Raw genomic sequence first — 24,337 nt, 5'->3', positions numbered from 1 at the left:
CTTTTAGCGATGATTTTTAGAGACCTTTAACCTCGTTGATAAATGTTTTTGAATATGTAACCGACGATACGATGTTGAATGCAAGGTGTAAATGCTTCGTTTCAAATACGTGTACGATTCGTTGTTTTTCATTGATCTAATTTTCTTCGATCGCTATCGGTACTTTATCTTAGAAAAGTAGTCGAGAACGTATTAACGTGTACAATTATGTTCCAAGAGTCAATACGCGAAGAAAGATACACGATAGACTTACAAACGAAAGTCTCATGATAAATCAATCATATTTCTCTTTCGTGCATTTTTGAAAAAAAATATTTACCAACAGTTAGCGGATTACATAAACTTTTGTTGATTCTTCGATTACGCGTACAGCGCAATACGCTGGATTCACGAAGGATGTTATTCGCTCGATAATTAGAAAAGGCCTGTGTTTCCACGACGACACACGTCGATAAGTAATCACCGCCTGTCGCGACAATAACTCGCCGGTCCGAAAGGAACCAGCGTCGTTTCTTAATGAGACAGCGACGCGTCACGTGTTTTCTCGGATAGACCGCCCCGGGGCCACGTAATGAACAGGTATCGCTCGGCCAGGCTTACGCTTTTCTCTAGCGCGTATGGCGGAACCGCAGACAAGAGGGAACGGTGTCGGTAGTGCAGTAAACTCGTGCCTGTGGATAAATATACGGTATTATATAAGTTGTTTGCTGTGAGCCAGAGAACGAGAGAGGAGAGAGAGAGAGAGAGAGAGAGAGAGAGAGAGAGAGAGAGAGAGAGAGAGAGAGAGAGAAAGAGAGAATACGCGCGGAATCGAGGAACACAGCGTGTGCGGATCTGTAACCGGCTTCGCGCGCGAGCGTGTTGCGTAACAATCAGCAGTCTGACGCGATCCGATGACTTCTCCACGATTCCTCTACCTACGTGTCGGTCGCGGGGAAATTCGTCAAGAAACTTCCACGATCTTGTAACGTTACATCGTGCAGCTGGACACGTTTCGGAAAATCACATTCGCATTCTTACCTCAGTCGTTTTTTCCGTCATGGAACCTACCGTGTATACGCGACGGAGTTACGTAACGGAGAAGACGGTGTCGATCGTGGTTGCACTTCGAATGGCGCAGAAGATCGGGCGCTCCTGAATAATGAGATTCGAGCAGAATTCGTACGCGATGATCCAATAGCAACGGAATTAGAATAGTCAAAATTATAGTAGAATTAGAACGCGACGACCAAACACATCGAAGTTTCGCACGTCGAAATGGCGTCTTTGTTATATCGTTTTATGACAATTTCACGTGATCTCAAGCTATTGTCGGACGTTCTGTAATCCACTGAATGTTTGAGATTGCAGTAGAATTAGAACACAATGATCACACGCCAAAGACGATCAAAGGCTTTCTGCCATTCGTCAAAACGGTGTCTTTGTTACGCCGTCTTACGATAACTCGAAGTGGTCCCGAGTTGCTGTTCGAGATTGCGATATAATTAGAGTAATCGGAACTAGAAGTATCGAAAATTGTTTCATTCATAGATACATAGTATCATCTCTGTTCGTTGTTTTGCGACAAATCCGAGCAATCTCCAGTTACTGTCGGAAACTCTGTAAATGTATCCAACAACCTAGATTTCAATGGAGATAGACCGATCGAGACTGCAGCGTGATCAGACACCAAAGAGATCAAAGGTTGCCTTCCGTCTTCACGACGTCATTGTCACGACACCCAGTGACAGCTCGAAACGTTCCCAAGCTGCTGTCACGGCTTCTACAGATTCAGCCAACAATAGAGGATTTGGTTTTCAATCGATCCCTTGTCATGTCCTTATTCCGATCAAAAACTGTCAGCGGATGCAGGTTTCGCGTTTTTTCTTTTTATCTTTTTTCTGAAGGGTACGCCAATGGATGCCCTTGCTAATCGTTATTTCGTGCCAATTTGTCCCATTGATCCAGGGACCGGGAAGAGAAATAGCAGACCGATGGCCCTGCTATTTCGTCGCATTGTCGTCGGACAAAGGAAAAGGCGGACGAGATCGTGCAGGCTCTTCCCGCGTTTCGCTGCCGTTTCCGTGGCCAGATTTCAGCTCGCATCGAATAACGACCTTGATCGGCTTCGACAGCTGCTAATGCGGCGCGATGAATTCGATTGGGTTAGAAGAATGGGGGTGAGTTGTACGCGCCACCATTTCGGAAGGCCTCGGTCGGCTCAAACTACCGCTTGATTGCGTGCCAATGTGCTGCGACTTTTCGGATGGATCGAAGGGTGCCGACAGATCGAAATTCTGTCGATCTCTACAAGGGAGGATAAAACGAACGAAGCAAAAGAGAAACCGGGAGCGGAGAAGGGGGCAATAGAAACGCGGAAAACGCCTTTTTCCCTTTTCCCCTTCGCAGAATCGACAGGTTCAAAGGGAGGGCTCCGGATTTTTCTCGTTTGAAGACCGTGCGACGTGAGCTTTCAGCCAATTTCCCACTCGTGCAGGTCACGTCTTATTGCGCGACCGAATACATAGATTTCCACATGGACAGAGAGCCACTTTTTGACCACGCTGATTTACCCCGTCCCTATATATATATATAGTGTCGCAGTTAGTTGGTTCGAGGTATCTCATAAATATGATAGGAACGAGAGCTTTTCGAGGATACGCGACCGGACAACGCTTCCGTATACCTGTTCCTTCTTCGGCGTGATTCTATTCGGAAAAGAGGGATTTTTTTCGCGAATCTCTCCCCCCTCGTTGTATTCCCACCGACCCTTGAAATCTCTCTTTTTTTTCGAACAAATTGTTTCTTTGATCGTACACTGCCTTTTCCCACCTTTCCTCCGTCAAGACATTAAGCTCTACGAAGAGATTAAATTTTCTAAACCCATACGCAAACGATTGGTATAAATTTTTCCTCTGTGTGGACGATTTGTAAAAATTGCCGTATAAACAAATTTTGTTTTACATTTTCCATTCACTTTTGCGCATAAAATCAGCCCCTTGTCTGTTATACCGTTGTCTGATGATTACCGATACAGTTCTCGCGCAGTTCTGTCGACAAAATCAGTTTATTCGATTACGTTGCTAGTCGGATATCATCGATAAAGTCACGCGGCCGCAAGACCATAAAACGGCACCTGTTACAGCTACCCGCGGAAGCGAAACAATACCGACTGAATTCGCGGTTGATTCTACATGATGTTCGACCGAAGGTGGGCCCACACACGGGTTCTTCCAAGCGTCACCTCACGTGTCGGTATTAATCAAGCGAATGCTCGGGCCAGATTGGTTGGTGGTAGGCGATAGGAGGAAAAAGTAACGGCTTACGTAAGCAGGGGACGCTGGAACATATTTAGTCGCGGTAACTCGTCCCGAACAGTCGAATCCTATCGTTGCTTGGGACTCGAAGCGTCCAGAAAAAATTGTTCCAGTTCTACTACGAGTCTGTCACTGTCGATAAAAGTACAACAATAAGTGATTTCTTTGCGATGAGATTTTACAGGTGAGTGGTTAAGAAGTTTCTTTTCGGCTGTATTATTCATCGTTTAATAAGTATTAACCGCTGGATATGAATTTATCTTTGTACGTTCACGAGGTTTGTCCATTGGCGAACAAAAATTTCGAATCATTCTTCTATTTGTAATTAAATCGGATCATCTGTTAATTCTATCGTGAATTCGAAATTGAAGTTTATCATTTTTTAGTTCGTCGAAACTTTTGCCGAAGAATTTTCTAAGATAGCGGAATTCTAAGTCGATTTTCATTAAACGATACGATCTTTCGCCAAAGAGTTTTCTAAGCTAGTAGAACGTTAAACTGATATTGTTTTTGAAATTCGCGGTTTCTACGGAACGTGTGTATAAACTCGAGATCTCGAAATTCTAGTATAATCGTTGATCTATAGTGTATAGCGACACGTCATTTTTGTGCAAGATCGTGATAGCCACGAGAAAACGATACGTTCGTTCGATGAGTCTTTTCTATTTTATATCAAAATATTATACATTGACTATTCGTTGGATCTTTTCAGCGTTCGCTGTTTATTTTAACAGGAAAGAATTAAAAACGTCGGGGACATTCCCAGCGCGGGATTGCCGTTTCTGTATGAACAATCAGTTTCTCTCAGTTTATAAGGAAAAAGTATAAAAGATACCGATGACTTTTATCGAGATTATTCATATGATTTTTCATCTTCCGGACTTGTTTTCCTTTATAATTCGAAGCAATCGGTGTCTTGATTTTTATATTTTAGTTTTCTTGAAGAAACACGTACTTGCACAAGCGTGTGTTCTTTGCAGATAACATGTATCTGCTACTCAGTTATGCCAATTTCCTCGTTTCTTGAACGTAGAGATAACATTTATTACTTCAACGTGAAGTGATACACGCATCGTGTCAAAATGTGTAAATTGTTTCAAAGCCTGGCATGACGTAGGAGATATTTTTAATTAACAGAGGATTGAAAGAGGCTATTAAATCAAGTAGACTGCTCGAAACAATTACGTACATCATTCTTCGTGTCATTTTGAATTTCATGCTTATTACTCGTGTCTCGTATATATGCAGTCGCCTCAACAAGTATTCGCACGTCATTGTGTGACAGCATTTATATACCGGTAAACCTAATCAATTAGCTTTAGGTATATTAAATTTCGTATCATCTAGTAGCAGGTGTATATTTACATATGATTACAAAAATTTGATGTTAGGAAAATGGAATACGTATAAAACCTGATAAAAAAGTGTTTCGTTGGAAATGATAGGCATATGCAAATCGTTTTTGTAACCGTTGTATATATATTTTCAGCAATTGTTTTGAAATCAATTTATACGCCAAGCAGTTAATTTCCGCGCATCTGCCAACTAACCTCTTTTAAAAATTTCTATCGAAATACTTTCTACATTAAAAAATACAGAAAATCGAGACTAACATTTTCCTAATTACTTTCCTATAATATCATGTCACACAAACTGACATCTAAAACAGTGTTTTATTACGTTTAGAAATAACATGCATTTCCTGTTGATAGGTCAACTGCGACGCAGAAAATATTTCTTCTTTACGGTATCAAAACTACCTGGCTTTCACATTGCCATCATCGATACCCAACGTTGCTTTAATCCCCGTAAAATTTCCTACTTATACGCATTCGCTAGAAAACTCACGTACCTCGTAACTTACGAGGAAGAGTAGTGGCTATCGACTTCTAATTTACAAGAGTCCTTCGTTAATACATTCCTCGTAGGAAACGTTGCCTTATCTAATCTAAAACGCTTCGATTCTGCTGTCACGGGACCAGGAGACCGGTGCACGATTTATTACTTCGGTCGTGGGGTCGCGCAAGCCCCAAACGAAATTCTCTTCGTGTTCGTGAAATAATAATCGCCGGTCAGGTAACGTTAGATCTCGATATCTCGGGGTCCCCGGATCGAGTAATCTTCTTAACGAAGAATCGTCCCTTGCGCTGCCGGTGGAAAGGGAAAGATGCGTCTCCAACGTTGGATCCAATAAGCACGGCTATCGGATACGCTTGTCTATTCTCGGGAGAGGAAACTCCTGACCAAAGGCGTCGGCGAGAAGAAAGAGAGAGAGAGAGAGAGAGAGAGAGAGAGAGAGAGAGAGAGAGAGAGAGAGAGAGAGAGAGAGAGAGAGAGAGAGAGAGAGAGAGAGAGAGAGAGAGTACACGGAGCAAAACAATCCAATTGTAGGCTTGCCCCTTTCCGGGGGGTCGGAAAAGGTACTGGATCGAGGACAAACGAGTGGCAGGTGCGTCTGTTTCTAGGATGGGGACCCTTAATACTGTATTTCATCGATCATAATGTGCCCTAAACCTTCACCACGCTTTGTATCGCTCGAATGGAATTGGTGCGGCTAATATCGATTCCTTTTGTCTCTCTTGTTGACGTTTCTTTTCCCTCTGCACCTTTTTTCCCGCTGTTTTCCTGTATCATTGTCTCGGAAGTGCTTTGGACACGCGTAAATGTGCCATATCGGAGTCTGTCACTCTTTTGTCTCGTGACAAGCGTCGAAACATGGTTTCCCGAGAAGCGAAATTTTCATTTTTCTCCTATTTCCAGCCATAGAATCTTGCTGACTTTGGTTGTGCTACGAATTTAGGCTCACCGTGTATTGCTACCGTGTATCGAAGTGAAAAGTAATAGAATATGGTGTTTTTCTCTAGTAGATTTCACCAGATATAGGTTACTATCGCGGAGAAAGTTTTCTAAACTTCATAGAAGCGATTAAAATCGTATTTCCACCGACTAGTTCGCCATGTTACTGCAGAACATGGAGGACGCGAAGGAACCGTTCGATTAATAGGAAAGTTTTCTCTAGAATTCGAACTAGTCCGTGAAAAAGAAGGTCGGTAAAAGAAGAAGAAAAAGAAAAAGAAGAAGAAGAGTAAAATGAACTCAATGGAAAGCGAATACGTAGACACGATTTAGAAAAGGAACTTTTCTTGGCTCCCTTTAGTTGTCTAGAAACTGGTGAAACTTTTCTGACAATCCTTTCTCTCGTCCTCGACGCGGTCTTTGTTCTCCATTGCGATTCCAACGCGTTTCGTCCGACGTCGTCTAGACCCTGTGGAACAATGCGCGTCGCTATTTCGGTAAAACGCGACTGATTATTCCAGATACGCGCGCGACCGAATAATACGCGGAGGAACAAAGCGACGTGACACCGATGCCGCTGGAATGGCTGGCTCATTATTAACGCCCGGCGAAGTATCGTGTCCCCGGCTCTCCCTTTGACGCCTCTATCTCTCTCTCCACTATTCTCTCGTTTTGTCACGTTTCGACCAAGCAACGAGGAAAATTGTCCGCATTCCCAGACTCGTTGATAATTCCCCGCTGTGATAGTGTTACGCGTTAGTGAAGATAGATGGAAAGTTTCGTGGTTGGTTGTGACCTTCGGCGAGGATTTAGAAAGCGATATCGGAAGAGGAACACGTTACCTTATCTAATTTTTAGCTCTTCGTGGGCAAGCATAGTTTTGTACTGTAATTTTTTCTCTTACTGTTTTAAGCTTAGACAAAATTTTGGAGATATTTTCACTTTTTAAGTGAAACGTTCAGAGACCCTTGAAAGATAAAAACTTGCTCCGAAGAAATTGACGAGATAAATTTTGCTCGAGATACAAACTTTTTGGGTCGCCTGTGGCCAGATAATAACATCGACGATTACCGATGTAGAATTAACCGCTAAACAATCGATCATTTTCTTAATTCTACTATGACAAATCTAAGTCATTACGTTGATATGACTGATATAATATACGACTATAAATTACTTCGCAACGATATTACGAAGCTTTAAGGAATATTTGAGGCACGGAGAAGTCCCAATTTTTGGCCATCGTTGTTTCTTTCGTCAGTTAAGGGCGGGAGGAGAACCATTCTCGGTTACAAAATTACGTAACCACGCTAGTACCGTGCCATTTGGAGCAGATGCGACGGGACGTAGACCATTAGACGTCGCAGAAAGGACCCTTATGCTCGTTTCACAGGGTCATTTCAGTTCTCGGAGGAAAGGTATGCAAATTGTACGGAGGAAAGGGCGCGTTCGATTTTGAACGCTGCGTTGTCCGAGACCCTCGAGCTGTTCGGTTTTTTGCCTCCCTTGCTTAAAGGTAATTCGAGTCGAGCTTCCCTGCTGGGACTTGGGAAACTAGTCTGCCGTCGCCTGCCCTCTCCCTTCTTACCTTCGCTTGCGAAATTGGAAAAGCGCGACGAGCTCGTTTCAAGAACGATCGAAGGTTCGCTAATGTACCTTACGGCGTGAAAGTGGAAAAACGATCAAAGACCAGCTCCAGTTGGGCAAATAAATTCGACACGGATATTTTTTCAATGTATTTTGTATCGGGCCATTTGAATATTATCTTTTTAGATCGATGGCAAATCTCGAAGTATATTTTCAAAGCAAAGACTTTCAAATGGATGAAAAAGTTTGAAATAAATTCATTTACGTGAAATCAACCGACTGGAATTTGTAATAAGCATTTTATCATTAGGAATAAAAGAGTCGATGACTTTACATTTGCTCGATGAATTAGAAAACTTGGGAAGGAGTTATCGATAGGACTTGACGACTATGTTCCCATTGTAAAATTTGTAATTTTATAACGACACAAACATTTCTAATAGAATAGGTACAACTCGCTTTTTCTCATTTATTTCTCCAACATTCCAATCGTTCTATCAACGAGAACCGAACAAGAGCAACGAGGGTTGCGGGAAAATAATCGCTGATCGAAACACGGCAACGACTCAGCCGCGTTCGGTGGTAGTTGTCTTTCGGTCGCGCGCGTATTTATTTTTCGAGCGCTTTGCCTCCTTTGTCGCGAAATAATTCCGAAGGCGTAGACACGAGGCCAGGACGCCGGAAGTTCAGAGTGCGGATCTTGAAGGCGCGGAAATAGGGTGGTAATGGGAGCAAGGTGGAAGAGATGACAAACACCGTGGTTCAGAGGGAGAAAAACTTTGAAGGGAAGCGAGAAAAAGAGAGAAAGGAGGAAATGACTGGTAACGCCAGGAGCAGCTGCTTTCGAGCGTTTAGCGAATTTTGCCGCGAGGCATTAAGAGGGCCGGCCCCCCTTAGTTCTTTTTTCCAGGGACTCGCCTCTTCCTCCTTTGCTTCCTCGTTTCCTTTTCCACGCAAAAAACGAGCATACAAGGGCCACTGGCCGGATTCACACGCAGAGGATCCCCGACCATCGTCGTCTCGTCCCAATGAAAATCCCGCTTTCTCGCGAAAGAAGCTGCTAAACTTTGAAGAAAAGGTCTTTGGATCCATTTGGTTTTCGTCCCGTCGATTTTGTCTGGGATGTTTGCGAGCTACCAAAGAATCCCCTTGGAGTTTCGACCGAACGAAACCCCATCCGGAGTCGATTAATCGTCGAAAAAGAAAATCGAAAGAGCGAAGGAAAGCTGGGACGAGTCGGCTAGTGGAAAAAGTTCCAGTTGGAACTGGAAAACGCGTTTCAAGCAGGTTTCACGGTTCGTGAAAAACCTACGCCGGTTCTCATGCACGCACCACGCGCGAGGAATATGATAAATCTGAAAGAAGACGAGGACACTTTGGACGATGGTGCTTCGCGCGGCTAGAGGCGGACGTTTTTTGCGCAACTTGCGGGAGAGAAGCCTCCCGGGGACATTTTCACCCTCTTCTGCGTGTCTGAGCGAAAAGAAAGAGATTCGGATGCAGCAGAATGTAGATTTAGCCCAGGCTGCTGCTGCTTCCTCAGCGTTTCTCTCGCAGTCGTTAAGAGAGGAAATCCAGCTTTCACCGCCTTTGCTTCGGAAATTATCTTGGCTCGCGAGTCGAACAAAAAATCTCTCTAAGAGTTCCGATTTTGATCTGTTCGATTCATTTCGAATCTCTACGTACAATTTCGCTGCAAACGTTTCAGGACATATCCAGTATACAGAGTCGCGATCCTGTAGAATGCCAATGAAATTTCAAAATACACATATCTCGCATAACGCGCACGATACGTTCATAAAAGCAGTCTGAATCTGCCAGTATCGACGAATACTTTCGTGACCCACTGTATATCCCAAACCCATATTTTTTCAAAATATACAATTCAAATACCCCAAGCTTCGAAACGATCTAATACTATAAAAGAAGAATCGGTGTCTGGCGACATATTCCTATATATCGAATATTAAATTGTTATTTAGATCGCTTGTACTTTTGCGGCACCTAAAAGGCAAGGAAGGGTACACCGTTGGCGCGAATTGTGGTTAACGGGCTGGAAAGGTAAAAGAGCAGCACGCGCGAAAAAGAAAGAAGTTTCCCGCGGAGTCGGCTCTACCACCGTCACAAAAGAGCTCGCAATATTTCTGTTATGGTACATTAAATTCGTACGAGTTTTCTAACGCGACCGCGTCGTCAATAACGGTGAATCGCCGAGAAATAACGGCGGGGAGAAGAGAACAGGAGCGCGCAAGATGGGAAAACACATTTTCTTTCCCTCCTTCTCCTCCTCTCCCTCTCTCTCTTTTTCTCTCTCTCTGGTTATTTTTCTTAGTCGTTTTGTGGAATTCAACCCGCAGCCCTGCAACGAACAATCGATCGATTTGTTTCGGCCAGCTGCGTGTAAACCGCCAAAGGAAACGCGAGATCAAATTGCGTGGCACAAACGGACGCCCAAACTTCGAGAAATAAGTTGCAAATAGAAAACAATTGTTGCCCGGTTGTTGATGAATTCGATTAAAGCTCTTAGTCTCATCTTCCTGTTGCAAAGAATCATCTGCGTATTGGTATAGAAATAAAACGTGCAAGCGTGCAACGATGGTTTAATAACTCTCTAATGTACACTAGCAGTAGGAAATGTTAGGACGCTCACAGAAACGACCAGAATATTATTAAAATTTCTAAAATTATCGACTAATTCGAAATTTGAAATTGTCACGACCATTAGCTGACACACTTGCGATTCTTCAAGCGAGTAATGGAATACAAAACTGCATTATTTTGAGTTGCGACACTATACATCTACAGCAGTGGTTCCCAAACTCTTTGTAGTCACAGCGCACGTTAGAACATGTACAAGTGTTTACGCGCACTTTGTATTCAAATTCTAAAATTTATAACAGCAGATGCAGCTACACGATTACAAACAGAAAGAAAGGAAAATGAAAAGAAAAAGAAAAGAAGAAAGATCTTGTTGAATTCTGATTCTGAACTTGGGAATCACTGATCTATCGCGTCAGCGTCATATCGCCTCGAGGTAAATCAAACAAAGTTGATTCCTTTATAACTCTCCAAACGTTATTTTCTGTTTATTCCAACTGCTGATACGTAGATAAGTTTACTACGCGATAAGTTTATTCCAACTATATGCTTCAAACCGGAACGAGTATTTAGCGAAACTCGTGGTTTAGTAGCTGTCGATTCTTAAAACGTCGTTGCGTTCTACTTTACGTATATCGTGTTAAAGTTGTTCAATGAATCACCGAGGCAGTGCCAGTGCGAGTTTGAAAAGCGAGTTGCTCGAACGATATGCCGATTAGGACAGGACAACAATGAAGCACCGACCAGTTTTCCTATCTTATCGAGTAATAACACGTTTCGAAGCCTGATACGCAAAACCTGGTTTTCCATCGTAGAACTAGTTTAGAAACAATACTTGTATCTTATCGGCTCGTAAAGCGTCGGAATGCGACAGCTATTTTTGCATTTGCTTTTCGAGCCTTCGATTTGCCGGTATTGGTTCGTACTTGTAATTGGATGTGATGCAATGCACCACGACCGACAAGCTTTCGATCTTTGAAACAAACACGTCAAAAGAGAAACAATTCTAAATTCTAAAGAATCCGTGTGCAGAGTGTGTTCTAGTTTTTGTTCGAAAGATCTAGGCTTATGAACGTTTTACTAAAAAATCACGACAAACTTATCGAACGGTAGAGGTTCGCTTTTTCTTCGATAAAAGGGAGAAGCAGATCGAGACGATATTTCTGTGGCGGCACTCGATAGCACAAATACCATCATTCGACACTAACTAGTGTCGGACGACGGCAGCGCAGTGGTTAGCGCCTTAGGTTACGAACGTTCGGGACCCGAGTTTAAATCTCGGCACCCGTGGTCCGATTTTCCTTCCACGATTCTTAAATGAGAAGAAAATACAGCAGTACCCCAGCAGCGACATCTACAGCCAGCAGCTACAATTATCACGGATAACACTTACACCTCATTTCGAAGGTGAATTGGTTTGTATTCTCGAGAAATAAGCAACGCGATATTTAAATCAACCCCTGTTTATATAAAGCAACAGGTACGCAGATAGTGCCGTGTCTGAATATTAATGCAAATAACTGTATCTCGTACGATTGTCTGTCAACTGGGCAAGAAGAAAATATTAGTACCGTTGCTAAGTTTCAACGCTGAAAAGACGAAAGGCCAAACTTGAAAATGAGAATACTCGAGTTATTTCGATCCCGGTGCTTCGAGCTTACATTGTAGGTCAGTCTGAGCGGGACAAAAAAATTAACGGCCGGCATTCGCCAAGATTTATGGGTGGGTGGACGGTATGGTGGCTCGTTTGCAAAAGTAGCTCGTGGTGACACGTTCCAACGAGGCTGCCGCGTTCCGTTTGACAAATGGATCGAAATTACCAATTATCCCCTAGCGTTTTCGTCGACGTCGGCTTCGATAAAGCCAACACGAGGTTCTCTGAAATCGAGCGTGAAGCGCGATCGAGATAATTTACGAACGGTCGCGCGAGCGGTTTTTGTCGCGCAATCGTGTGTGTTCTCTCCGATCCCCGATTCTCTAGGATCGAGTCTCTAGGATCGATATATCGTTCACGCGCCATCGACATCGTGACGGTTCTAATCGAAATCAAAAGAGTTGCGGTATAAGAATTAGTAAATATCTCGATTTAAACGATTTTAATAAAGAAAAATCATTGTAAAAAGAGAATTTTTTTCGTGACCGGTAATCATCGCGACCATTATTTTTTAATCGTTTAATTTTTCAAAGAATTCCTTTCGAATTTTAGAGCCATCATTATCTTCCATATAATCGGAAATGAACTTTTTTTCGTAAAAATTTTAGAAAGAATGTTAATTTTGGTGTCTGATTCGATCACGCACGTATTCCACAACACACACGGCTATTCAGACTCGCACGAGTATTTGAACACGCACATATACACACACGCGTGGGTGTTCCATAACGGTGTAGCAGACCGTGAAAAGTAAATCAACGCGAGCACGTTCTCTGTACGAGGCCATTGTGTTGTTATTATTTCCATTAGTTATACATCGAACCGACGTTCTAGCTCTTATAAGTTTTCTCGCAGTCGGCGCGTGATGTATTCGACGCGTTATTCAACTCTTACGCATTTACCCCGATGGAATTTGGCATTTACACGTATCTAATGGTTCGCTTTTACCTTTTTCTGTTCCAGGTAAATCCACTGGCCGATCCCCTATGTATTCTTAGTTCGCAGCGAAATACACTCTCGCTCGACGTGGTACGTAATCCGCTAAGCGAGAAACCAATGTCCCGAAGTTCGATTCGTAGCGACGGGAAAGGAATTTCCTGTGGTCCGGTGACTTTTATCGGGAACACCATTCCCGTCCGCCTTAACACCCTGTGGGGAAGGAGCCGTGATTTATACGAGCTTGATCGGCCGTCCTAAGCCTCTCTCGTTAGAATCGATTGCGCGAGGGTGGACGACTCTCTTTCTCTCATCCCCTGGCCATGTCCCCTCGGAATTAGGTCGTCTCGACGTTTCGATCTGATTTCTCGAAACAATTGGTCCGTCGCGTTGTAAGTTGTCGCAAACTTGTTCCAACGAATTTGTCGCTTCCCCGTGAGTTACTTGCAAGTTTCCTGCAAGTTCTGCGACAAAACAGGCGTTCGGCGAAGTACCGTTCCGTGGTTGAGAAAGGTGGCTAGTGGCATAGATGCAGGTTTACATAGTTTTTTAACTTTTGTGTCTCTTTTGAACGTACACAAACTCTTTTTCTATGAAACATCGTCATGCACGTTTTATTTTTCAAATTTTATGTAGCTTCGCGCGTTGCGTATATTTTCGACAGTTTCGAACTATGAAATTTTCCAGGGAATTCAGCTGGACATATATTCGTAACTCGTAAACGTATATTTATAACGTAATAGGATCGTCCTTCTTTGACACGATCTTAGACGCGAAACACAGCATTTTCTTCAATAGCCAAGATGGTCGTATCTACGAATTTGTCACGATCTATATCGAGATCCGAGGAGAAACGAACAGAGTACACGTAGGTACTAGAAACGATATAAACGAGCTTTCCGATAGCGTAACAAAATAACGAAGAATATAGATTAGACCATTTAGATTTTCTTATATCATTGATATCATATACAAAAAATACGTACGTTCCATTTTTTGTAGAGGTGATCTATAGCTTGGATTGCAAAAGCTACTTACAAATTAATATTCTATTTACAATCTCTCATTAAAATGATACGATATTAATTCCCCGTCACTTGTCGCTCGATGATTATTGCTTCTATACATCTCTCGCTTTTGCCAGCCACCTTCTCGACCATTCACAATGAACAATTGCCCCTTCGTTTCGCGATTCCCAGCTCTGGAAAATTTTCGAGATCGCATCCTGATATCACGTCCGATGTTCGAGAGGGTATCGACGAGGTCTGCCCCGACGATTGGTACAAAGATCACACACCGTGATCATTAAACGTTCCATCGCGCAGAGATTGGCTCGTTAGTGGCGCGTTCAGCTCCGGAATCCGCCACGGGAATAATAATACGTACGAAGGGGGTTAGATTGTTTGGTTGGACTAGAGGGAAGAGAGAGGCGACGTGTATCGTCTTCTTAACGACGTCTCCTCCGGACACACGGTCTCGAATCGACAATTTATTATCCGTCCCGCGAGGATCAATACCAGCACCGGCATAGAGGCGCATTCCCACGTTGAAATTGAAATCTATTCGTTGCCGCGTGCATTCTCCTCTCTCGTTTCACCGTGTGTTCCCGTGCACGCGTCGTTGTGAGTCTTGATTGCCAGTCGGTTGTAAAGAACGTTCGATGCATACGCCGGCATGCAGCGATTGCAAGAGACAGCGGCAACGACCGACTTCAAGGTAGCAAAGCCAGTCGACGGCTTATGTAAGCCGTTTGGAGGTCTGCTTGCGTTCTATGCGCTCGCGGACGACGCGGGAGAGGATCGAGTTTAGACGACTATCGACTATTGTAGCGTTTTTCGTATATCGATGGACAAAGTTGGATATCGAACGAGGCAAGTTTCAAAGAGGCGTGGAAAACGAGAAAATTTTTACCGTTGAATGCTGCACTCGAGTCGTCGCGATCTCTGACACTGTTACGATAGTTAACCGCGTTATCTTCTTCTCCGGTCTTTGAAGATTAAACGACCAAGTTCGTACATCTTTGGACCCTAAGTACAACCAACTCGTATCTTTGATTAACGGCCAACAGACAGTCGTTGAGTCGGAATCGATGAACTCCGAGGGTTCGGTGTAAATTAAGCGACGACAAAGCGTTTCACTGCTGGCAAATGACGCGAGTGTTGCACGATTAAGCGTCGCTACGATAAATAACCGTTGGATAGATGGAATATTCATCTGGTAAGGGGGAAGCCGTCGAGCCATGACGAGCAATCGTAGTTCATTCCTATTCTTGAATGAGCCTCGATGAATGGAACTCGATATAACATTCTATTAACTCGCGAGAGATAGAACGGCAGATATAATACTCGGATTTTGATCAATTATCCAGCTCCATTACCTCGATGCCCGTAACTAACTTTAATCCCACGATCGATAGCCAATGTGTTAGCGAATTTTTCACGGAAATCACAATGTTTCGATAACTAGTCTAGTCGTTGGAAAACAAGTCCGCTAATATTCATCGACACCCAAACCGGACTGTCTCGTTTTGCGTTGCAGCAACTTCCGTGACGAATTGAATTCGAAAGCTAAGGTGGCAGCAATGCACAGCCCACCTACACCACTATCGTCCATAAGTATCAGAACACCTAATGCGATTCGATTGAAAGCTCGATAATTTGTTTTTTAATTTTATTGCCAAATATCCAACTATTCTCGCATATTCTTAAGATCTCGGTTTCTTTTAACATCTTGCCAATATCTGGAATACTTTATTCCTGAAAAGTGTGAATAATAAAAAGTAGGAAACATGTATATATCGCGTACTTAAATGTTATCTACATGGATTTTAATAATATCCATTGGAATGTAATTTCCCAAGATACGTTTGATTGGACAAATTTTCCGAATTATTATCGGCAATCGAACTTGTGGCTCGATCGATCTTCCGTTCGACCCCTCGAATTCTGCATCATCGACGTGTCTTTCATTTACCTGCTCCACTCGCGGTTAGTCTTCCCGCGAACTTTCGATCGAGAATGCCGTCGAACTTTTGTACCTCGACCCTGCCGCCAGACATTTGAATGCAAATACGCTTTTTACTTATATTTATATGTAAATGCGGGGTGCTCCCGGCGGACCTGGAGAGCCGAGACACGACGCGAATGGAAACGGTGTGCTTGAAAGGCGAGAAAAAGGCAATGAGTTCGTGATACGTTGCAATTACGTCTTGTGCTCCTTTGCAACTATCTTTGGCGAATTTACGCGGTAGGATCTCGATTATTCGAATTAATTGGTTACAGAAGGACTAAATGCTCGAATTTTTTAAACAATCGAACGACTAAACTCGTCAACGCGGTTTATATGAAAAGCGGTACAATTTGTCGCGAACGATTATTTTTCTCTTGCTCTTCTAATCTGTTTTTCAAATCCTTCGCAACTGACAAATTACATATTTTCACGTCATCTGTTGGTTGCTTCCATTGCTACTAAATTTCTCCTTAATTCGTTCAATAATTTCTTCATTGCACACGTGTATAACGATGGACTTCCAACGAGATCGTTGGAACCTGATCGAATATACAGAGAGTATGACATAGTTGAGTATATTTCGCGTATTTGATTCCTGTTACAGTTCGATATTATTCGGATAATCGGACGTTCGATCAAGAGGTATATTTTGAAAACCGAAGAAACGCTAGATGGGGCGGTTGAACTTAGGAGGACAGTGTCTGTTCACGGCACTGTGGAAGCATTCGTTCGAGCGTTTCGATTTGCAAAAGAGTTCTTTTCAGCCTTTGGACCGACGTTTGCCTGAAGTAAAGTCATCTTCGACGTCTCAAATTTTAGCAGACGGATAACGAGGCGGTTGATTCGTGCGTTATTTTTCTTATCGTGGCCCGAAGGGCGGCGGATTTCGCTGGAAGAACAGTGCATCCTCTCTTACGATCGTACAACGACACGGCGTTTCTCAGAGCTCGATCACCAGTCGAGTACGTATCGTTATCGGTTATCTAGAATTCCCTCCGCGGACGTTCCTCGTCGGAAGCAGCCTCGTGGTGTATATGTAGATAGAAGCTAGAACAGCCGCGTTCTTTATCTTTCCTCCGATTTCCTTCCTCCCGTCAATGCACTGTTGTAGAGGAAAGCTTCGTTCATAGGTCGTTCACCCTGCAAATCAGCGAGAACTCATCGAGGCGATTTCAGCTTGCGATCTTACTCGGTGTCGGACACGAAGTTTTGTAGGTATAGAAAATTATGAGAGTCAAAATACGTGGTTTGGTTGGCAAGTAAACCGAGAATTTGTATACAAAACTTCAAGATGCATAAATGCACAGAACGCATGAGTATAATATTCGAAAGTATCCAGAATCATCAAAGCTTCTTAAGAAAGGAGGTTCCTTCGATTCGTAGAAATCCAAACAAAAATATTTCCAAGATTCGCTTTACTATTTTTGGACCAAACTAGCTGTAACAAAAAGAAAAAAGGAAAAAAAGTCATCGATTCTCGTGAAAAAATATATATATTGCTAAATATATCGTTATTATATACATGTATATATAGATTTTATATTAAAAATACTTTATGCTATAAAGTTATGAATGGATTCGTAAGAATTCGAGTCAACCCGGAGTCACAGTGGCACCGAAGAAGATATTTAAAATGTAGATGCACTCATTTAAATACCCGGTCCGTATTCGCGATTTAATCGTTCCCGTTTCTTCGAGCTCTTTTCCTTGCCGTTCTTCCCCTTTCTCTCCCCGCCATTATTCCGACAAGAGTTCTTCTCTCGCCAAAACCGAGGAGAACGAGCCGATCTGTAATCTGAAAGTTGTCAGCCGCACATCGCGCGCTGTCCTAATGGAATTTGAATGTCGTTAGCCGAAGTAACCGGGCGTGAGGAAGGGACCTTATCCCTATTACCACCGCGTCGTCCCCGCGGTCGACGGGGAATACGGCCGCCGCAGGTATCGTCCTTGAGAACCATAGTCTGGTCGACGAGTTTATTGGAACAGGGAAACGTGTCGGGTCCGAGGATCGTTTTCTTTCCTCCTTTCGAACGTTTCATCTCCTCGTTTTCCTACGTTCTTCCCATTTTCCACGTGCTCTTTTGTTCAAGACGTATAGCCACATAGAAAAGGATGATCATCGTACTCGAGCATCGATGAGAGAACACACAGACTGTACCTATACGTGACGGCGAGAAACATTCAATTTTCATAGAGGGAAAACGAGCGAATATAATCGCAAATCGAGATTGGGCAACAGTATCTCGTGAAAAATGGCGGATAGAGGCAAGGAGGACTACAAAAATCTCTTCCGGAGAAGGCTTCCACAGTACATCGCTGCTTGCGCAGGTTCTCTTCTTACTTCCCGAAATTTCTTTCTATATTTTTTTTCAATATTATTTCGTTCGATGAAAACGATTTAACCTATTCGCCTGATAATTGCAATCTTTTTGACACGTTCACAGTTCCCTAACCCCTATGGTGTGATTAGTCTATAGTCGCGTAGATTAGACGTATGCGGGTATCCGAGATTACGGGCTCGAACTAGCTTGAAAAGACTCAAGCTCGTTCGCATCCTTGAAAATTTGTTAGTCCATGAAATTTGTCTTGTTTTAACCATCGTAAAAAATTTAGCAGTCACCGATAACCATTGTAGCGATCAACGTGTTAGTACACGCAATTATACGAGATTTTAGTTCGTGATATATCGGTTCTTTGGACGTACGATGTCGTAATATGTATGTTTTTGCCTTGGACTGTGAACGTGTTTTAATGATTCGCTCGCGTGAAATCGGTAAGAGAAACGATCGACTGTAGATACATGGCGTAAATTTTGTAGCGTGCATGGGCGGATTCTCTTTGGGCTGCGGAATTGGTTGGAGCGCGCCGTGCGTCGAAGTGCTGAAAGAGAAGCACGAGTACGATACATTCTCGACGAACGTGATCGCGTCGGTTTTTCCGCTGGGTGCAGCACTTGGGATGCCAGTGGTGCCTTTCCTGGTCGACAAGATCGGTCGAAAGTGGACGATGATGTCGCTGGTACCCGCGTTCCTTCTCGGTTGGATGTTCATCACAATTGGGGTGACTACGTTCGGGCTTTTAGTCATGGGCAGACTGATAACCGGCGCCTGTGGCGGAATGTTCTGCGTCGTCGCGCCGATGTACTCGGCCGAGATTTCCGAAAAAGAGATTAGAGGTACGAGAGAAAAAGGAAACTGCAACAGAACTGCGCTTTACCGAGGGAAAAATGTAGATGTTTTCGATCGGTTTCAAAGAATATTAAGATTCTTGCGCCATAGTATTTATATCAGTGTCTATTGGGAACGAGGTACGTTAGAAAGTCTATGATAGGATCGCGAATATTTAGAGTTTCTGGCAAAAAGATGTTCCGAAGAAGAAGCAATGCCAGGCAATAATAACGGCAATCGATAACCGATGTTTAACACAGCAGATCTATAATCAACGATGTAAGTTATGGTAACAAAAACCTTCCTATTCGTAAGCTTTCAAACGTTGTACCATCCTCTTCAGTAGGTATTACTCTAAATACTATAGTACAATTTAATAAAAAGCTTGACTCTGTTGTACGATTAGGTACCTTGGGAGTCTTCTTCCAATTGTTACTCGTGATCGGGATACTGTATGCTTACTGCTGCGGCTACGCTAGGAACATCGTTGTGATATCGATTCTATGTGGTATCGCTCCTCTCTTATTCGCCAGCATCATGACCTTCATACCGGAGAGTCCGCTGTTTTACATGGCGAAAGAGAACGAAGAAGCCGCCAAGAAGTCGATGCGATTCTTCCGTGGATCGGAGTACGATATCGACCCTGAGATCAGCGCGTTTAAAGTCAGTGTTACACTTGCTACAAATACCGAAGTATTTGCGAGATTCTTACGTTGCTCGCAAGCAATTCGCGAATTATGTTCGCTGGCAGTGTGAACACTTGCGAGCAGCGAAATATCCAGCAAGGAAGAAATACTTTTTGCTCGAGAAACAGTACGGTAGAACTCCATTTGTTGGAACAAAATTTTAGTTGTTACAAACTTTAGTTATCGATCCGTGACAATTACGACCACGTATCTCAGACATCGAGTCAATTTGTGATAAGAAAGAACAGTTAGAGGTATTTTTAGATGGATTTGGCTTTTCGAGGCTACCGAGGGGTTAAATGAATTTCTGTCGCTTGAATCCATTTATCTGGACCTCTGGTTTATGATCTGCTTTCCATCCGATGACAAATGGAAATAAATGGAACTCTACTGTACATCAAAGGTTTATTTTAAGGCAAGTATGAACTGAGTATCGCGTTTTGAAGCAGCGTTTGGTACTTGAAAATAGGACCAAATAGACAAAAGCAGGCGCGAGAAGGTGACGTTCTCTGCGTTCTTGAAGAAACCAGTGTTGAAGACCATGGGAGTGGCATATGGGTTGATGTTCGCGCAACAATTCAGCGGCATCAACGCTATTATTTTCTACTGCGAGACGATCTTCAGGCAAACTGGCGTTGACATGGATCCCCTGCTCCAGATGTTGATCTTCGCAGTCGTCCAGGTGATCGCCTGCGCTATATCGGCCTCGTTGATCGATCAGGTTGTCGCTCGTATCTTTCGCAATTGCGACGAGCGAACGCTGCGTTTCGTCGTTGAAGAATTTCTGATAGGCTTTTAACCCTTTCAAAATCGAATTTTTTATGATAAAAATATCTTTCCTACCAATTATTTATACGCGACATCGAGCGTGAAAGGGTTGAGAATGTTTCTTGCAAAGTACACAAATTTATTGACGTACCGAATGCAGCGTTCGTTCTTCGAATCTCCAACTCACAGAGGACAAAAAGCGTAGCAACGTTTGGAAAATTGTTATAGCTGGGTCGAAAGATCCTCATGTTGATATCCTGCGGCGTGATGTGTCTCTGTCTGATGGCTCTAGGCATCTTCTTCGTTTTGAGGACCAACAATCCCGACCAAGCCGACCGTCTATTTTGGTTACCGCTCGTTTCTGCTTGCCTATATATCCTGGCTTTCTGCCTGGGTGCCGGTTAGTAACAAAGTAGCATCATCACCTCGGTTTTAACGCAAATCCATCTCTACTTAACCCATTCGGAACCGTTTGGGAATTCGAGAAATCAATGAGAGAATTTGAAATCTCGATGGTACTGGATGTGGGTAAAGACTCGTTTTCGTCTGTATACTCTCGAAAGTCATTTTTCAATATCACATGGCACTCTTTTGCCGCACAATCGCATTTTAAACTGCTTTCCCGAAAAACCAGGTCCCATACCATGGGCCTACATGGGCGAAATCTTCCCAGCGAAACTAAAGGGGACAGCTTCCTCCAGCGCGGCGTGTTTGAACTGGATGCTGGCGTTCATCGTGACCGTGTCGTTTTCCTCCGTGGTCGATGCTGTTGGAAACGCAGCTGTGTTCTTTTTCTTCGCAATGATCTGTCTATTGAGCGTGGTTTTCGTGATATTCTGCATGGTCGAGACCAAGGGGAAGACGTTTGCCGACATTCAAAGGGAGTTCGGCACCTACGACGTCAACGAACGATGATAGCATTCGATCACGAGAAATACATAGACAGATATTTCTGCGGATCTATCGCTGAGAGCACCGATAGCAGTATAAATTTGTCATCGTACGATAACGGCGAGATGAATGTGAAATGCCGGTGCGTGGATCGTAGAAACTTTGTAAGTAAATTCTGAAAAATAAATGTAGCTCGACTTGAACGAATATGTACGTATGTAGAAACATCGAATAATTAATAATTAATTGCTTAACTCTCACGCGGTATAACGCTGGATTTAAAATTATAAATTTCCTACCAAGAGAAATACGCAGAGAGTCTCATTTTCCAAGCGGACAAAATTCTTTTCCGACGAAGGAAGGAGATGCAAGCTAAACTTGAACTCTCGAGGATTATACGGTTCGTGCACGCACATATACAGAGGCACGTACAATGCGTAGCTGCGTTGCAGCTTGCCTGCCCTTGGTGCGATTCTCGAGTCAACAATGATGCGCCTGTGGTTGGCTCCGCCCATGTAAAATGAAAAATCGTTGAGATTAGTGTGTGATGAGAGTTATTTATATTACGAGAGAAGGTTGGCCCCGTTTGAACGAAAAAGCCTGAACGCGTTCTTTCATGGACGTTGACCTAACGGGTTAATCAGGGAGCATCGATCGATCACCGAGCAATGAGAGCCTGATTGGTAATTGCTCGTCGATAGCAAACACCACCTACCTCTCTTTATTCGCCTTTTTTTAATAAGAAACGCCGAGAACATGGTATATTCATAATTATATTTTAACACCGTTATATAGAAACTTAATCCGATTTCGTGCGTGAAATTTAACATTTGCTCTCTCTTACTAAAAAAGAAAAAAAATTAGCAACAACTGTTTTCAATAACTATGCGTAGAAATTTAAAGAACAACTGTCTTTTACTCCTCTGATCATGAGCCCCTGACTCCGCTCAATTCCATCTGTTAGATTGTTCTGTTCGTGGAACAATCTTAAAGTATGAGATCAACGAACAATTTAACGTTTCCGAAATAAACTTCTGCCGAGGAACTATTCGATCGGAGAGCAAACGTTTCTAGTATTTGTCTTAATAAATACACGAATGTCGAGGATGAAATATCTGCTCTCCCTACCCTTCCCTTTCTGCTGTTCGATGCATTTGTCATGCAGTTGCCATCGCTCGGTAGGCGTTCGCTTTCATCGATTATGCATTCGAATTTATATTTATGAAGCGTAGTAGCTTCTCGTATCGGCGTTCTAATAATGGATGCTGCTATAAACCTCTCGTCAGGGTCGGCCGTTGCATGTCGACGTACGCTGCCTACTCTCTGTATCGAGCCACGCGTTGTCTCAGCTTCGCAGATTTTTCCCTCCATGTTGTCGTGCGTTTTGCGGATCCTCCATCGGCGGACCGTCCAACAAACGCTGTTTCCCCACGTGGCCGGATGTTTACGCGCGCCTCGATTCCTCGAGGGACAGAAGGAAAGGAGAGAAACGTTCTCGAGCAGGAGGATGTCTAGGAGATCCACGCAACGATCGAACCGACATCGTTCGTTTCGAATCGAATAAAATGATCTTTACGTGGAAATCGGATCATCTGGTTAATCCTTGATATTCGTTAAGTGAATTTAATTTGTTATTTCTAACAGAGGAACGAAATCTACGGAACGAGGAAAGATTAGGAATTGGACGAATTTGACCTGCTGGTCGACGTTCTAGGTTAACGCTAGGACTACCAAAGTGGTCTAAATTCGCAATTCTTTTATAGAAAGTATATGTTCCTACGATACTCTAAGAGGTAATCGTTATTCGTGGCGATTGCCGTGAGCGTTGACACGCTAGGCGAACGGAAGCCACGAGCTGCTGATCAAGTAGAGGCGAGTGACCATTCTACAACAGTGTTGGATCCCTTCGTCGCCGAATAAATTTGCCGGCGAAACCGAAAGTATTGGAGGAGAAAGGCACGCTCTCATGCAAGAAACAGCCCCGACGGGAGGTCAGGAGAGACCAGACGAGTTTTTCGCGCGTTCCGCCAAGAATCGCTCGTAGGTTCTTTCTTCGTGGGAAGAAGCTGACTTCTGGAAGCGACTGGTGGAAAAATGGCTCGGTGTTATAGAATGTTTGCCAGATTCTCTCGTCCGTTTCTACTTCCCTTCTGGCGAGTTGGTTTTCGCTAGATTCATTTTCCAGTCAAAAAATACAGAAAAATAGCATCGAATACATCTCGTACGTTTCTATAGTACTTTTCTTTTTATCAAAGTACGTGGAATTTGTATCTACTTTATACAATTATGAATGCGAAAATATATCTACATTTAAGTACAAAAATAACAATGTGTAAAACAACAATGTCGCAAGATCCAGCGTGAAAGGGTTAAAGGATGATCGAAGAGCGTGTTCACCGACAAAACCCGACTCTTTCTCCGGTTTCTCTCCGAACGCTGGACCGATACGCCAAGAGAGCCAGTTCGAAGTCGTTGGTTCGGGGCAGTCTGTTGTATATTTCATGAACGGTGAGTTTCCATCCTCGTCGGTGTATTGGGAGAGAAGGACAAACTGGAGCGCGTCGCTGACGTGGTACGAACCACGCACGATGCCATCGTCGCACCGTTTTATTATACGTAACGCTCGCGTCTGCGGAAAATTGCGTTTTTTCACATAAGCTTTACGCCACGCGATAGGGGTGATTACGCCGCATGTCGTGTTTACGAACGCTACAAACCTTCTGCTACCTTTGCAACCTTCTATCCTTTCCTTCGCCTCAGCATCGTTATTCTTTTAAATTTCTTTTAAAGAATTTTGTCAGCAACTTTTCCATATTCCGTAATGAAAGTTCATTTCCAAGCGACGTCTGCTCACCCGAATAATTATACAAATTAAATTACCGTATAATTACTGTTCCAAGTTTCGGTTTTCACGACAAAAATCGATATCGAAAAGTCGCGGTTTTCGTA

General features: G+C 43.3%; 1 protein-coding gene across 10 annotated transcripts in view; it reads left to right on the top strand.

Annotated features, from left to right (window-relative positions):
- heca (hdc homolog, cell cycle regulator) overlaps window positions 1-24,337 on the top strand; it is a 166,725-nt gene that overhangs the window by 59,758 nt on the left and 82,630 nt on the right. Inside the window, exons 1-9 of one of the 10 annotated variants that reach the window (XM_069121681.1) lie at window positions 3,320-3,480; window positions 12,895-12,960; window positions 17,729-17,814; window positions 17,967-18,204; window positions 18,695-19,051; window positions 19,450-19,706; window positions 20,199-20,450; window positions 20,726-20,897; window positions 21,132-21,595. The exons of 4 other annotated variants lie outside the window; for them this stretch is intronic. In XM_069121681.1, the coding sequence (XP_068977782.1) occupies window positions 18,129-18,204; window positions 18,695-19,051; window positions 19,450-19,706; window positions 20,199-20,450; window positions 20,726-20,897; window positions 21,132-21,412 (1,395 nt within the window). In that variant the 5' untranslated portion in view covers window positions 3,320-3,480; window positions 12,895-12,960; window positions 17,729-17,814; window positions 17,967-18,128 and the 3' untranslated portion in view covers window positions 21,413-21,595. Of the gene's footprint in view, window positions 1-3,318; window positions 3,481-12,894; window positions 12,961-17,728; window positions 17,815-17,966; window positions 18,205-18,694; window positions 19,052-19,449; window positions 19,707-20,198; window positions 20,451-20,725; window positions 20,898-21,131; window positions 21,596-24,337 lie in introns of those variants that run through there. 5 more of the 10 variants (XM_069121682.1, XM_069121679.1, XM_069121683.1 and 2 more) reach the window with 5 other exon arrangements.

The sequence above is a fragment of the Bombus flavifrons genome, chromosome 10 (genome assembly GCF_040668555.2).
Source record: "Bombus flavifrons isolate JBK064 chromosome 10, iyBomFlav1_principal, whole genome shotgun sequence".
In the NCBI taxonomy this organism is placed as follows: Eukaryota; Metazoa; Arthropoda; class Insecta; order Hymenoptera; family Apidae; genus Bombus; species Bombus flavifrons.
Note: the sequence above shows the minus strand (reverse complement) of the source record. Positions and strands in the feature narration are given on the sequence as shown.